This window comes from Pteropus medius, unplaced genomic scaffold (genome assembly GCF_902729225.1).
Source record: "Pteropus medius unplaced genomic scaffold, Ma_sr-lr_union100, whole genome shotgun sequence".
In the NCBI taxonomy this organism is placed as follows: Eukaryota; Metazoa; Chordata; class Mammalia; order Chiroptera; family Pteropodidae; genus Pteropus; species Pteropus medius.
The window spans coordinates 7,105,488-7,122,514 of record NW_024350325.1 but is presented as its reverse complement, the minus strand read 5'-3'; the positions used below and the strand labels follow the sequence as shown (position 1 = coordinate 7,122,514).

General features: G+C 31.3%; 1 protein-coding gene across 1 annotated transcript in view; it reads right to left on the bottom strand.

Moving 5' to 3' along the window:
• RB1 (RB transcriptional corepressor 1) overlaps window positions 1-17,027 on the bottom strand; it is a 127,285-nt gene that overhangs the window by 92,969 nt on the left and 17,289 nt on the right. Inside the window, exons 3-6 of the mRNA XM_039839351.1 lie at window positions 16,174-16,289; window positions 12,979-13,098; window positions 4,233-4,271; window positions 3,159-3,226 (exon numbers count right to left, since the gene is read on the bottom strand). Coding sequence (XP_039695285.1) covers window positions 3,159-3,226; window positions 4,233-4,271; window positions 12,979-13,098; window positions 16,174-16,289 — 343 coding nt within the window. The remainder of the gene's footprint in view (window positions 1-3,158; window positions 3,227-4,232; window positions 4,272-12,978; window positions 13,099-16,173; window positions 16,290-17,027) is intronic.

The following is a 17,027-nucleotide window of genomic DNA, read 5'->3' as shown; positions in this document are numbered from 1 at the left end:
ACCCAATGTAATCTACTGAGTCAATGCAATCCCTATCAAATTACCAATGACATTTTTCATAGAACTAGAACAAATAATCCTAAAATGTCTATGGAACCATAAAAGACCCCAAATAGACACAGTAATCTTGAGAAAGAAGAACAAAGTTGAAGGTATCACAATATCTGATATCAAACTATACCACAAGGCTATAGTAATCAAAATAGCATGGTACCAGTATAAAAACAGACACATACATCAATGGAACAGAATAGAAAGGCCAGAAATAAACACATGCCTATACAGTCATTTAATCTATGACAAAGGAGGCAAGAATATACAATGGGGTAAAGACGGTCTATTCAAAAAATGGTGCTGGGAAAAGTGAACAGATACATGCAAAAAAATGAAACAGGATCACCTTCTTATACTATATAAAAGACCATAAACTCAAAATGAATTAAGGACTTAAATGTAAGACCCGAAACCGTAAAACTCCTAAAAGAAAACACAGGCAGTAAACCCTCTGACATTGCTATTAGCAATATTGTTTTCTTCTATATCTCCCTGGGCAAGGGAAACAAAAGAGAAAATAAACAAATGGGACTATATCAAACTAAAAAGTTTTTACACAGCAAAGGAAACCATCAACAAAACAAAAAGATAACCTACTAAATGGGAGAAGATATTTGCCAGTAATACATCTGATAAGGGGTTAAAATCCAAAATTTATAAAGGACTTATACAACTCAACACCAAAAAAATCCATTTGAAAACCAGGCAGAGGACCTAAATAGACATTTCTCTGAGGACATACAGATGGCCAAGAGACATATGAAAAGATGCTCCATGTCATTAACATCAGAGAAATGTCAATCAGAAGCACAGTGAGATACCACCTGTCAGAATGGCTATCAACAATAAATCAAAAAACAAATACTGGTGAGGATGTCGAGAAAAGGGAACCCTTGTGGACTATTGAGGGGATCACGAATCGGAAAACAGTTTGGAAGTTCCTCAAAAAATTAAAACTTTTTGACTCAGCAATTTCACTTCTGGGTATTTATCCAAAAAAAAATCCAAAACACGAATTCAGAAAGATATATGCTCTCCTATGTTCACTGCAGCACTATTTACAATAGCCAAGATATGGAAGAGATGTAAGTGCCCATCAATAGATGATTGGATAAAGAAGATATGGTCATATATACGATGGGATATTACTCTGCCATAAAAAAAAAAAAAAGAAATCTTACCATTTGCAACAACATGGATATTATGGTATTATGCTAAGTGAAATAAATCAGACAGAAAAAGACAAATGCCATATGATTTCATTTACATGTAAAATCTTAATGAACAAACAAATCAGAAATAGACTCATAGATAGAAAACAAACTGATGATTACCAGATGGATGGGGCATATGGGGATTGGGTGAAAAAGGGGAAGGGATTAAGAAGTACAAATTGGTACTTACAAAATAGTCACAGGGATGTGATGTACAGCATAGGAATATAGTCAACAATACAGACAATAATATTACAATATTATTGTGTCAGGTGGGTACAAGACTAATCTGGGAGAATCACTTCATAAATTATATGTCTAACCACTATGCTATACACCTGATACTAATATAATGAATGTCAACTCTAATTGAAAAATTAAAAGAAAATAAACAAAAGATAAATTAATGAAATCTAAGTCTTCCGTGACAATTTTATATTTAGGTATTATTATAATTCAGTCTCTATGTCTAAAAATTTTTTTTTTTCATTTCTAAACTTATTTCCAGTTTTGGTAAGAGCTTTAGAATTTGTAATTTCTTAATATTGAATTATGACATATACTAATCTTTAATTCTATTTATTTCTGAATCCTCATATATTTTCAATCTTAACCACTTCAAAATATTACAATAACCAGTCATTAAGAAATAACAAAGTAGTGCATAATTAGTGTATAAATTAATTAGCACAAATCAAAAGTTAATACAATAACTATACAACTGGAAAGCTATGAGAAAATAAATGCAATAATAAATACTTGAGAAAAAAACAGTATAGCTACATAAAATACACAAATCATGATCAAATATAGCTGTAACAGATTTGTTGTCCCTCAAGTATAAAGACTGTGGACATCACTTGCAAACATGCCAAACATAGGAAATGTGATGTCAAATATGGTGCTTTTTTATAAAACTCCTTCCTGGTAAATTCCAGTCACCTAAGGAGGAATCAAACTAAAGAACTCAGAAATAGAGAAGCTATGATACAGGAATGACAATAAGCTTAGAATCCATTTAAATACAGAAGTGAGACAAAATAATTGTGGTAATAATTATAATCACAGAGTAGAATGTAAATGTTATAATCTTTGATAATGTAATAATAACAATAAAATGAGCAAATCTCAAACTGGGAAATGGGGAGGTAATAAGAAGAGAGAAAACTAGCACTTTTTCTTCAAAGCAGATTAATAGATATTGCTCTAAATCAAAATACAAAGTTGCATAAAATAAAGATCTTCTTAATTTGTTCAGGCTTTTCATAATGTTAGAGAAATATTTTAGGAATAATACTGCTTAAGTGACAAAACATTTACCTAAATTTAAGCAATTCCACCCATTTCTCATTTATTTTTTCTGTAAAGTTAATTTTTATGTTTTAAATGTAGCATTACAATATGATCCTATTTTTAGAAAATTGTTTGTGAATGTACTCATCCCCTGACTTTTTTACCATAATCTATGCACAAAAGTATGTCTGAAATGACAATCATATAATTTCGATGATGATTATTTCGGGGTGGGTTTTGGGTAACCTTTCTATGTTTTTCTTTGTATTTTGCTGTATTATCATTTTAATTCTTTTTAATGCATATGTATCATTTTTATAAAAACAGTAACATTATTCTTAAAAACCATAAAAGAAGGAAAGGATATAAGAAACAAATAAAATATTTCCAATACTGCTTCCAGTACCAGAATTATACGGACTTAATAGTTAACAAGCCACAGAGAATTGTGGGGGGCTTGGGAGGGGGGAGAGACCACATTAAATTGAATAAAAAACTTTGAGTTTAGTCCAAAAGAATTATCAATAAACTCCATTTGAAACATTAGCATGTAACAAAAAAAGAAACATTAGCACATAACAAACATAATGACTTTACCTTTAGCTAGTAAAAATGTGATCCAAGAAACTTTTAGCACCAACATAGAATTTATTTCAGTAGATATCCTAGCAGACAAATACAAAGGAGAAAAAAAATTTACATTAACAGTTTTTCAATACCTTTTTTCCCTTTTTTAAAATTATGAACTTGAGTTGATTGCATAATAAAATCATCCCATTTGAAATGCACAATTTACACATGAACTTAATTTGCCTCAATTTCGTTAGTTTTTATACTAAGATATTTATATTTTGCCCATATAGTATACATTTTATTTAAAAAAAAAAACTTGACTATCTCAATTCTAATCTAAAAATATGTACAAGAAGTAGTTAGTATACTATAATGCACGTGTTTTCCAGTTACCTAATACTTTTCTGTTCTGTTTTCTAATTAAAATCAACATAGTAAGCAGAAAAACAGAGGTTTAGGTGACTCTAGTCTACCATTTTAACACTATCCTTAATAATTTTTCCTTAGTCATTTTTCTGTTGGAATTAACAAGTGGATTTAATAATTAATAGTTAATGAATAATATATAAAACTTCTCTTTATATCAATCATCTTTAATATTATTACTTTAATGGGCAGAAGATATCATATACTACTCATTCTGTTTCCAAAGAAAAAACTCCAGAGCTCTTTTATAGGTATACTGTTGGAACATGTAATATACTTTAAAAATAAAATCTGGAAATTTTATATATTCATACTTATTCTTACACAAAAATTATGCTCTAAGTCTTAGGTAATAAAGTGCCTATAATAGACCCTCAGTAGAGATTCAGTCAATGAATTTACATTTTTCCTGCAGTTGATAATATCTGTTGCACTGAAATCACCTTCCACCTTTATTAGTTCTTCCTTAGAGTAAAAGGCACTTTTTTTTTTATGCCATTTTCTTTCTGAGAAGATAATCTGTAGAGGGTTTAAATCTATAAACTTTCTTTATGAAGTAGCGTGCTATAATCAATCAAACTAACCCTGACATAATCAATATGTTTGGGATTATTCCAGAAAAATCTCTTAAAAAAACAAAAAGTGAAAAATAACATGCTCTGAACTACTTACAAACTGCTTGGTTGTGTCAAATATATAAGTTCACATGTCCTGAAAGGAAAAAATAATTATATTAACATGGTTTTTTAAAAGTTACTTTGTCATTTTTTTCATAATTTAGAATTATATCATGCTCTATTGATCTTATTTTAAACAGACGTTTTAAAAAACAAAAGAAGTATAGCATTATAAAACAAAGTCGAAGTAGAGTTTTCCAATTTGTGACATTTCACACACATCATTGTAGTACCTAGTTACAAGAAGATTGGATTCTATATATGCATTTGTAACACAGAACACACTTGTAATTGAATCTTAATATTTTTAGTATCCCAGATCAGGTCATAAAAGCCTATTTAACTAACAGTGTCATTAAAATAACACAACTGAAAAGTACTATAAAACCTACTTGTTTAGGACGATGACTTCCAAAATGGTGGATTAAGGATCTCCACAGACCTATTCCCAGTGTAAGAACTATAATTGGTGAAAATAATTTTTTAAAAAACGATTTAAAGTCTATGGAAGTGTTCCTCAGAATATACAAAGCAAAAAAAGAAAAATTTATTCAAGAAAATCTACTAAATCTTGGTGAGAACAATGACAGTCTAGAATTCAAAACAAAACTCACTTCCTCATCCTCTCTACCTCAGCATCACAAAGCTCTAACCCAGGCAAGGGCAGCTAGATACAGTGCTCCCTCTCTCCCCAGCTCCCAACCTAGGACTATCTCTCTGAGAAGAACAGGATACCAACATTTCTTATCACCCCAAGTTCTGTAATGCAGAATATCTACTCAAGCAAGAGGAGCTAAGAAGTCTGGGGCTCCCTTCCACCTTAGCCCCTACTCACAGAGCAGAATTTCTACTCCAGGCATAGCAGATCAAGAATACTGAGGCCCTGACTTCCCATGTCCTAGTTAACTGATAAGACAGAGGTTCCAATCAATAAAGCCAATCTGAGAAGACAAGCTCCAGGACAAAGGAGAATCAATGCCGAGTTCCTACAATGTTATTAAAAATGTCTTGCTTTCAAAAATAAATATGAAAGTGTGACTTCTACATAGGGAAAAAAGTAGGCAATAGAAACTATTTAAAGAGCCCAGATGTCAGACTTAACAAAGACTTCAAAGCTGCTATTATAAATATGCTCAAAGAACTAAAGAAAATCAGGCTTAAAGAAGAAAGAAATGCATATTGACAATGTCTTATCCAATAGAGAATATTGATAAAGAGATATAAATTATTCTAAAAGAACCAAATGGAACTAAAACCAAATGGATTTAAAAAGTACAATAAGCAAAATGAAAGATTCACTAGAGAAATTCAATAGGTATAAGCTGGCAGAAAAAAAGAATCACTAAACTTCAAGGTAGCTTCAAAGAGATTATACAGTCTGAAGAACAAAGAAAAAAAGAAAGAAATGAAGAGGCTCACAGAAATATGAGACACTGAAAAATATACCAATATATGTGTAATAGGAGTACAAGAAGGGGGGAAGAGGGAAGATGAGCAGAAATAATATTTTAAAAAATAATGGCTGAAAACTTCCTAAATCTGATGAAAAACATTATTCCACCCATCCAAGAAACACAATAAATTCCAAGTAAGATAAATGTAGAGATCCACATCCAGGTGTATTATAGTAAAAATGTTGAAAGACAAAGAGAGAATCTTGAAAGCAGCAAAAGAAAAATAATCTATCACATACAAGGGAACTCAATATTAACGGCTGACTTCTCATCAGAACAATGACAATCAGAAGGCAGTGAGATTACATAATTAAAGTTATGAAAGAAAAAAATGTTAACCAAGAATCATATATCCACCAAAACTGTATCTCAAAGATGAAGCTGAAAGACATTCCCAAACAAAAACAGAATTTGTTGCTACCAGACTCACCTTGCAAAAAATAATAAAAGAAGTTATTCAAGCAGTGACTCAAGACAATAATTCACATTCAAATGAAAAAACAAAGAGTAGTGGTAAAGGTAATTGCGTTATTATAAAAGATGATACTATTGCATATTTCTTCTTTCTTCTCCTAATTGCATATGCATAGATAGATGATAGATTGATAGACTGATTAACTGATTGATATATAGATAGATAGATAGACAGAAATGTAATATACTTGACAACAGCAGCACAAAGGAGGTAGGTGGGATCAAAGCTGTATTACGGTAAACAAATGACACTGGATGGTAAACTGAATCCACGGGAACAAATGAAAAAAACAAGAAATAGTAAATAACAAACTCTATAAATATACAATGCTCTCCTTTATACTCCCAACTACTTTAAAAGACATGCAACCCAAATACCTATAAAATGATAAATGAATGAATAAAATGTTATATAGCCATACAATGGAATATAATTTCATAATAACAGTAATGAAATAATGAAACATGCAACAATATGGATGAATCTTGAAAACATCCTTAGTGAAAGAAGCCAGTCACAAAATATATGTAAATCAAACATTTAAATATAAAAAACTACTATCTTATAATACAAATATAGTAATTGAGAATTTTTATAATTATAGAAAAGATGTTTAATGTCAGATGAATTTTTTATCATTTTGTAATTTAATGTAACTCAGAACAGAATGCTATAAAGATGATGATCTAATTCCAGAGTATTTCTATCACCCCAGAAATAAACCCCATAGCAATTACTCCCCAATCCCTTCACTTCCCAAATTCCAATTCCCTGGAAATCACTATCTCTACGGATATGTCAATTCTGGACATTTCATCTAATGGAATGTGGGCTTTTGTACTCGGCTTCTTTCACTTAGCTTAATGTTTTCGAGGTTAATTCATGCTGTAGCATGTATTTTATTAAGTATTTTAAAATATGGCTGAACAATATTCCATCATATGAATGTACTACATTTTGTTTATCCATTCATCACTTAATTGACATTTGGGTTGTTACTACTTTTTGGCTATTGTGAATAATGTTGCTATAAACCTTTGTGTACAAATTTCTGTATGAATGATACATGTTGAAATGAGATATTCTGGGATTTAGGGGTTAAATAATATGTTGAAATTAATTATACTTATTTCTTTTTACTTTTTGTCATGTAGCTACTAAACTGTTTAAAATACATGGCTTGCATTACTATATTGCTATGGGAGGCACTAACATAGCTAATAATGGCTTTATAAACTACTGTTTATTAAGCATTTAGTATGTTCCAGGAAGCAAGCTAACCAGTAACATTATCTTAATTCTTATAATAACCTTACAAAGAAAGTATTATTAGCTATATATCACAGATTGAAATTGAGATTTAGAGAAGTATCTTTCTCTAGTTCACACAGTCAATAATGAAAAATTAATATTCATACTTAGATCTGTCTAGCTTTTCTAAAGTTACTATAATCACCAAAGCATACTGCCACACACACACACACCACACACACACACACACATGATCCCACCCTAAATATACAAACCAGGCTTTGGTATTTTACAATTAATCTTCCTAATTGCTCTGCAGAAAAAGGGACAAATTAAATGTAAAAATGCTGCCAATCCACTTCAAGGCCAGTAAACACTAAATTATTTCATATAACCAGTCAATAAAAATTCTAATCCCTTTTACAAAGGCCTGAGTGACCTTTAAGACCAAATATGACTATGTCACTCTCCAGCTTAAAATCATTCAATGACTTGCCATCACCTGCTGGGCAAAGTCCAATTCACCATCAATCTGATCCCTTTCTGTTTCAGTTTGATATTAGCAATATCAACGTACATCATACTACTGCTTTGGCTTTGTACACATGCTAATCACTCTCCCTGGGATATTTAGTCCCAGTTCCTACACATTTTGTTTGGTGAGTTTTTGTTTATTCTTTAAACCCTATTCACACATTACCTTCTTCTATAGTTTTTTCCTAATCAAAAGTACCCCGTAATTATCCTCCTTATCCTTTAACATACATAATATTTTGCCTACTACATAATATCTACATCTTATATATAATCTTCTATAACAGAGCATCACATGCATTAATTATCGCACATATTTTTATTAAAAAAATATTTTTATTTAGTATAAGTTTCCTGATGATCACAGTGTCAAACGAGTTTGTATCCCCAGTACCTAATATATGGTCAGGTACTAATAATCACTTATTGTCATTTCTTAATTTATTTGCAATAAAACAGCTGTTAGCCTAAAATTCTTAAAGTATATTCCACAAAACACTACTTCCGGAAGATTTTATTTGATGTTAAATACATATAAACATATATTAGTGGTCTAATAAATTTAGAAAATGCTGAATTCTACAGATTCAACACATTTTACTATACAGACTTCTTTGTCCTGCTTTGGTCGTGTACTTAAGACCATGGGACATTGCAGCTCTACCTAACAAACACGTAGAAATAAACACAGGGAGACAGCCAAAATGAGAAGACAAATGTATCCCAAGTGAAAGAAGAAAACAAAACTCCAGAAAAAGAACTAAACAAAATGGAGAGAAGCAATCTACCAGATGCAGAGTTCAAAACAGTAGTTATAAGGACGCTCAATGAATTTAGGGGAAGAATAGGTGATCTCAGTAAGAACTTTAAAAAAGAGATAGAAAACATAAAAATAGAGATAGAAAACATAAAAAGAACCAGTCAGAAATGAAAACTACAATAACTGAAATGAAGAATACCTTGAAGGGAATCAACAGTAGATTAAATGAAGCAGAGGATCGAATCAGTAATTTGTAAGACAAGGTAGCAAAAAACACCCAATAAGAACAGCAAGAAGAAAAAAGACTCTCTCCCCAAAATGATGATTTAGTTTAAGGGGACTCTGAGACATCAAGCATACCAACAGTCTTCTCCTTCTAGGGGTACCAGAAGGAGAAGAGAGAGAGCAAGGGATTGAGACCCTATTTGAAAAAATAATGACAGAAAACTTCCCTAACCTGGCAAAGGAAATAGACTCACAAGCCCAGGAAGTGCAGAGTCCCAAACAAGATGAACCCAAAGAAGCCCACACCAAGACACATCATAATTAAAATGCCAATGAATAAAAACAGAGAATCTTAAAAGCTGCAAGAAAAAAACAGCTATCTTCAAGGGAGCTCCCATAAGACTGTCGGCTGATTTCTCAACAGAAACTTTGCAGGCCAGAAGGGATTGGCATGAAATATTCGAAGTGATGAAAAGTAAGGACCTACAAGCAAGATTACTCTACTCAGCAAGACTATCATTTAGAATTGAAGGACAAAGAGCTTCCCAGATAAGAAAAAGCTAAAGGAGTTCATCATCACCAAACCAGTACTACAAGAAATATTAAAGGCAGTTCTTTAAGAAGAAGAAAAAAATCCAAAATATGAATAATAAAATGGCAATAACTATATACCTATATAGTTACTTTAAATGTAAATTGATTCAGCAGTTCCCAACCTTTTTTGGCACCAGAGATCGGTTCTCCTATGAGAATCTAATGTCTGATGATCTGAGACAGAGCTGAGGTGGTGATGCTAGTGCTGGGGGAGAGGCTACAAATACAAACGAATCTTCACTCACTTGCTACCCAACTGCTCACCTCCTGCTCCACGCCTGGTTCCTAACAGGCCATGGACCAGTACAGGTCCACAGCCCAGGGGTTGGGGACCCCTGAATTAAACACTCTAATCAAAAGAGATAAGGTGGCAGAATGGTTAAGAAAACAAAACCCATACATATGCTGCCTACAAGAAACTTCAGATCGAAAGACACTCATAGAGTGAAAGTAAAGGTATGGTAAAAGATATTTCATGTAAATGGAAATGAAAAAAAGACTGGCTAGCAATACTTATATCAGTCAAAAGAGACTGAAACAAAGGCTATAACAAGAAACGAAGATGAACCCAGCAATTCCACTTCTGGGTATTTCTGTGAAGAAACCCAAAAATACTAATTTGAAAAGACATATGCATCTCTATGTTCATTACAGCATTATTTACAATAGACAAGATACGGAAACACCTAAGTATCCATCAACAGACGAATAGATAAAGAAGTGGTACATTTACACAATGAAATATTATTCAGCCATAAAAAACAATGAATTCTTGCCATCTGCAACAACATGGATGGACCTAGTGGGTATTATGCTAAGTGAAATGAGTCAGACAGAGAAAGACAAATGCTTTGTGTTTTCTTGTGGAATCTAAAAAACAAAATAAACAAACAAAACAGAAAAAAACTCATAGATACAGAGAATATTTTGATCACTGCCTGATAAGAGGAGTGTTGGGAGAATGGGTGAAAAAGGGGAAGGTATTAAGATGTGCAAATTGCCAGTATTATAAACATTCATGGGGATGTAAAGTACAACATGGAGAATACAGTCAATAATATTGTAATAACTACGTATAGTGTCAGATGGGTACTAGACTTACTGGGGTGATCACTTCTTAAGTTATATAACTGTCTAATCACTATGTTGCACTCCTTAAACTAATATAATATTGTATGTCAACTGTAATTTAAAAATTTTTAACTATTTTCAAAAATAAAAAATAAAAAGTAAAAACCTAACAGAGTAGGCACTATTGTCAACTCAATGTACACCTTAAAAAACTAAGCACTAAAGTTAGATAACTCACTTGTCTAAGATCATACAGTACATTTTGGAGTACAGACTAGAATCCACATCTCCCTGACTCAAAACATTCCATTCTCTTCAACATTAAGCTCTATTACTGCCTCCCTTTCTTTGGTAGGGCATCATACCAGCTTACTCCTGTAAAGAAAATACTTTATGAACTCTGACCTTGTATCCTATTTACTAACCTGCAATAACTAGTGTTTACATGGGCCTAAAGGAAAAACACAGAGAATGGGAGGTAGGAAGAACTTAAAAACCTTCAGAATTGTCCATACGATATTCTTTATTTCTTTTGTAACTCTCTCTTAGTTTCCAGGAGAATCATGAATACTAGATGCATCACTAGAAGGTACGATGGGTAAAATTAAGAGGTAAAACATAAATATCCAAGTAGATTTCTGATCTCAGACAGCATAGCAAATATAAACAAACAAACAAACAAATAAATAATCTATCCTGTTAAAATCATTATAGCAGGAAAAAATATCAGAACAGCACTCCAAATCATTCTCACTAAAATTCTATATCTAGAACTAATCTGAGGATTCTAGATTTTGAGATACTAGTTTTACAGAATAGATTTTTCTTAAATATTGGTTCAGAGAAGTTTCTGCTTAACTTTTTATACAGGTAGCACTTAAGTTACTCATACAAAACCTCAATTAACATTCTGGTACACTTCTTTCCAGTCATTTAATTCAATGCATTAATGTCTAAGTTTCTTCCTTTTGTAGTTATAGTATATCCTGCTTTATTTAACATTAGAAGTATTTGTCCGAAGTGTTATTCTTCATCAAATTTTATTTTATATTTATAATATTTAATATTCAAATTATATTTATAATGTTATTGTTTACTTCAGTTGTGCATAAATAGGTTGTTGCCAATTTTGCATTGGTCTAAAATAATATTGTGATAAAAATCTCTAAATCTTTTTTGTATTTAGGATAATATTCTTAGGATAAGCTCCAATATATGAGATAAAGGGTTATAAACAAATTTAAGGAACAGAAAAGCATTTACAAAACCCTTGGTAGGTTAAAAAAAAGGCAAGACAAAAATTACATGTACAATATGATCTGCTATATATAAAACAATATCCAAAGGAAAGAAACATTGATTATTTCCAGTGTTAAAATTTTGGATGACTCATGTTTTTCTATTTATGCCATTCTAGACTGTTTTCCAAGTACTCTATAATTAATTCACATTCCTTATGCAGATTACTTAATTTATTCTTTAATAATAAAAAAATCCTTTTTTTTTTTCTGTGCAAAGAGCTTCTATTCTACACAAGAAAGGACAAAAGGAAATAGTGATGACCAACGCTATCATACTACAATTAAAAACCAGGAGCAAGAAAAATTCCTTCAAAAAGCTATAGGCCAGTCTTTGAATTTTCTCTCCACTTTTCTCATCCTCCATCATACATCTGAAGTTTTAGTGACTAAGAAAAGGAAAAATAGAAGCATCCTTCTGAGAAAATGCTTCCTTCCAGCTCTGTTTCCAGTCATTCTCCTCAGAATATTTGACATGCCTCTATTTCCCTTCTCCCTTTGTAACTGCTTAGTAAGCTAAAACATTAACTTTTATATTCTCTTACCCAAATGAAATGTAGGGATGTGCCAAATTAAGGACTATATAGCACTAGGAGTGGGGACTTGGATGAAAAGTATTTTAAAAACTTAACCCAAGTTTATCTTAATTTCATTATTCTCTCAGGGGAACAGTAACAATCATGGCTTGGTAGTATAGGTTACATATGCCTTCCACTGACAGTATGTTTTCTAAATTAAATAACACCATGAGGAAGAAGTTTAAATGTAGGTCACTATTCCATTCAGAACTAGAAGTCTTCTGGCAGAGGAGGCTAATGTTGGCACTAAGCTTAAAGTTTATTAAAACTAATAGAAACAGATAAAAGGATGGAAAACAATTTTGGAGGAAACATTCCTAATGCATATGATTGGATAAATAAGCAAGCTAAGAATTAATAAGAAACTAACAGCAAAGAGGAAAAATCTAATGGGTAATACCTAATAACATTACTAAATATGTAATAGTTCCCAGATGGAATCTAATCATAAACAATGACGTGAAAAAACAAAGTGTAATCCTGATTAAATTTTTACTTTACCTTTCCAATTTGCTGTAGAGTGCACACAATACATTGTACTTCTTCAATAGTCTTGACATAGCATTGTCAACTTTGGTACTGGTATCAATTTCTTTTAGTAAGTCAAAGAATTTATAGACACTACAAAGGAAAGAATAGAAAAAAGTGAATCACAACTTTAAAAATTTATTTTATTTCATTTTCAAAGCACAGACATTTCAATTCAAAAGATTATTAGTTCTACATCAAATTACTCTTATATCCTTTGGAAATAATTATTTTCATTTTACTAGAATTTGAAGAGTAAAAAATCCACTAATCTTTAAACTATACCCCTATATCTATATACCTATGTCTACAACTATTTATCATCAGGAATGTAAAAAAAAAAAAGGGAAGGGTTATGACAAACACATACATATATATTTACTTCTCTATGTTTTTAAAACCATAAATTCACATTCATTTATCCAACTCCAATGTGAAACCACATGGTTCATTCCAGTGTTTTCTTTTTAATGTTAACAATTCTTTGACACTGAGAAACCTGAGATCCATTTATTAATTTATTTATTCATTTAATCAATCTCTATGTATGTAACCACCTTCCATCTGATGCTCAGACTGACTCCCCCTCCTGGCCTGCTCTCAAGGCTAGTCACCCGATCCATCCATTGGCTGTGCAGTAACCAATGAGCTATAGGTTTCATTCCAAAAATTGGACTGGACCATTCAGGCATTTATCTTAAGAACTGAAAAAATAAAAGCTTCAGCTAATCAACAGAGGGCACAGAACCCAAAAGAAGATTATTTAATGCTTCCATGGTATAGAAGGGATTAGGGCAGCCATGAAAAACTATGTGACAAAGCAAATAAAGGAGGGTAAAAATGATATGGTGTAGACGATCAGATTGCTCTTTAGAAAAGAGAATGGAGCAAATGTGCAGATATGTGCAGAGAAAAAGAAATCGGCCTTAGCATAGCATTTATTCAAGAGCCACTCAGTTCCAGTTTTTATGAGACATATGGTATTACCTATCCATGGAGCACCATGAAAACTAAATTGTTACTACAAAGCCCTCTTTTTCTAGGGTTAACTTATTTAAGTGACTCTATTCTTTCTGTAGCCCTCCTCTAAAAGAAAGAAGAGAGGCAGAAAAGATAGACAGGCATGCAGACAGGCAGGTAGACATAAAAAGCCATAATTAAAGACATGTAGATCTGTAGATAACTACATATTCTAGAGCAGTGCTCCATGGATTGATATGGGTCTATAAATTATTTGTTAACAGTCCACAATTAAATAAGTACAGAAATTGAGTGTAAACATTTAAAAACTTTCACAGTGCTTTGACACTAATTTTATGTTTGCTGAATCTAGTAACAAAAAATTTGGTTTTATAGTATGATTTTTTGTTTCATTTTTTTAGTAATTGATTTATATTATATATTTTTAAATAGCAGTCTGAGACATATTGGAAATAAAATAAATAAATAAAATTAGTCCTTCACCAGAGCATGTTTAAGCAGCAGTGGTCCAAATAACATTTCTGGATAGTTATCAGAACACTGAGAGGTACCTCAGAAAAAGTTGTACCAAGTACATTACTATATTTATTGTAGAGAGATTATTTATGACTTGCCCAATATATAAATCGATGTTGTTCTATGAATACTCAGGGAAAAAAAGCATAGAAAAACCTTTGCTAGGAAAATTCTTTCATTTTATAGATAAAAGACGTAATACCCTTTCTCTGTCATGTTTATTTAGTAGTCTATGAATAGCTATATAACACTGCATTATAGTCATCTGTTTAATTTTATGTTCTCCATTGGATTGAGTTTCTTGAAGTCAGAGACTATTTCTCACCTCTGTATCATTAGAACCTAACATAGTGCCATAGTGCCTAACAACTGTTTTTTTATTTCCTTCCTTGTTTTCTTTCTTTTTTCTGTGAGGGGAGGGCATAGTGGTAGTGGGGTGGGGGGAGCATGTGGCGGACCTACAGAAGGAAAGAGATCAAGACCTCCTAAGTGCTATGGTGTTACAGGCAGTGACTCTCTGAACTATTTACTTCTCTAGTTATAAGTTATTTAATTCTCTGAAATAGCTAATAATTTTCACTTTCATAGATGAGAAATGTGAGACTTAATAAGGCTCAGCAGTCTATTCTGTCATATAGCTTATAAAAAAAAGATTTAAAGCTAGTCTATCTTAACCCAAATAATCATATTCTTTCCAATCTTTGGAAGCTACTAAAACATTTGCCGAATGAATAAATGTGGAAGTTTACTTACATATTTAGAATATTTTCAGCTATATAAAAACTACTTTGATTTGATGATTTTCTTTAATAAAGTTAAACTGTAAAAACTCTAAGAGATAAACCAATTCTAATTCCATAGGTTAAATATGAATATACTAGGCCTATGTTTCCACATTTTATATAGACATAGTAAAAAAAAGCATTATCAAAAAATGCAACAATTTATCTCATTTAAATAAAACACCAATTATGTTTAATTCCATATGACTTTATATCTTTTCCAAGAAGAAATATGTATTATTATTTTTGGGAGAATTATTTACTTTTATATTTCATGAATATGCTGCAAATGAAATGATGGAATATCAGAAGGCTTCTCAAGATAAAGTTCATAAGTTATTGGAAACAAATTAGTAAACGCTTCTTATACAATTTATAAGCTCAACAACAAATATTAAGTAATTATTGGCACAAGTATTGTAATGGATATTAAATTGAATATAATCTTTTATATTAAACAACTGTAAACTTTAATAAACTGTAACTAAATTCTTTTAAAATCATCATGCTAGTTTTAGTGGTTTAGTACTGCTATGCAGTTCACCAACTAATCAGATCAAGACCTATCTGTTTTAATAAGGCTACTTTGTAAATCTTTGCTTTTTCTGTCCACTTTATCAACAGCTACAATTAAGAAAGTTTACAGATAGTGAGAGACATGATGAAAATTTTCCCAGGACACAAATCACTACATTTTTCAGAAAGTACAACATAAATACACTTTCATTAAGGGCTCCATGAGAGAATGACAGTTCACTAGTTGACCTAAGTCCTTTACATTTTATTTAATTTTAACATTTCTCATTAATTCCCTAATGTTTTATAAAAGTGAAGTTCAGAAGTAATTTTCTTTAATGGCAGAGACTGATGTTGATATAAGAAATTTTACCTGGTTTCTATGTTTTTCTGTAGCTCAGTAAAAGTAAATGGCATCTCATCTAGGTCAACTGCTGCAATAAAGATACAGATACCCCACAGTTCCTTTTTCTTTTGAATATAACTTTCCTAAGAACAAAAAGAAAAAATTCAAATATTTTGTTAAATTATTCACACATTGAATACTGTTAAAATTGTATTATGTGTAAATTTTTGTTCTTCAGCATAACAAAATAAATTTGTTTTAAATCTTTACAATGGCATGTACTTGAGAGCATTTAATTCTACACAAATAACAAACACTTAAATTTTATATTCTAAGGCAAAAAAATATATTAGAGAACAAAAAGTTAAATTACAACTTAGGGGTCAGTCAGTTCTTTGAGGTAAATACTTTCATTTTTCAATAATCCAATGTCATCGAAGCCAAGTTAAGAAGCCAGCCAAGTTAAAAGATTTTAGAATCCATAACATAAATTGTTTAAAAACAAACCCATTTTCTTATTTGATTATCTTCCTTTTGCTTTAATTCACTCATTCTTTTATAAGTCTACTGGGGTTCAAGTATTTTTTAACCTTAAAAATTCATCCCTCTCAGAGCCATAATAGCCTTCTTTGTAAAATGAAAATAATAATACATACCTCACTTTGTAAGAACCAAATGGGATACACACACACACACAATAATACGCTTACACACACACATCAATACTGTTTACACACACGGATACCACGCTCCCTATAGTGAATAATGATTCATATATGCATATAATTCATAATTTCCATATGGCGCGGTTTATGGCTATCATTATCATTAGAATATTTTTCATCATTAGAATATATACCTTTTTCCCCTAAAAATGTATA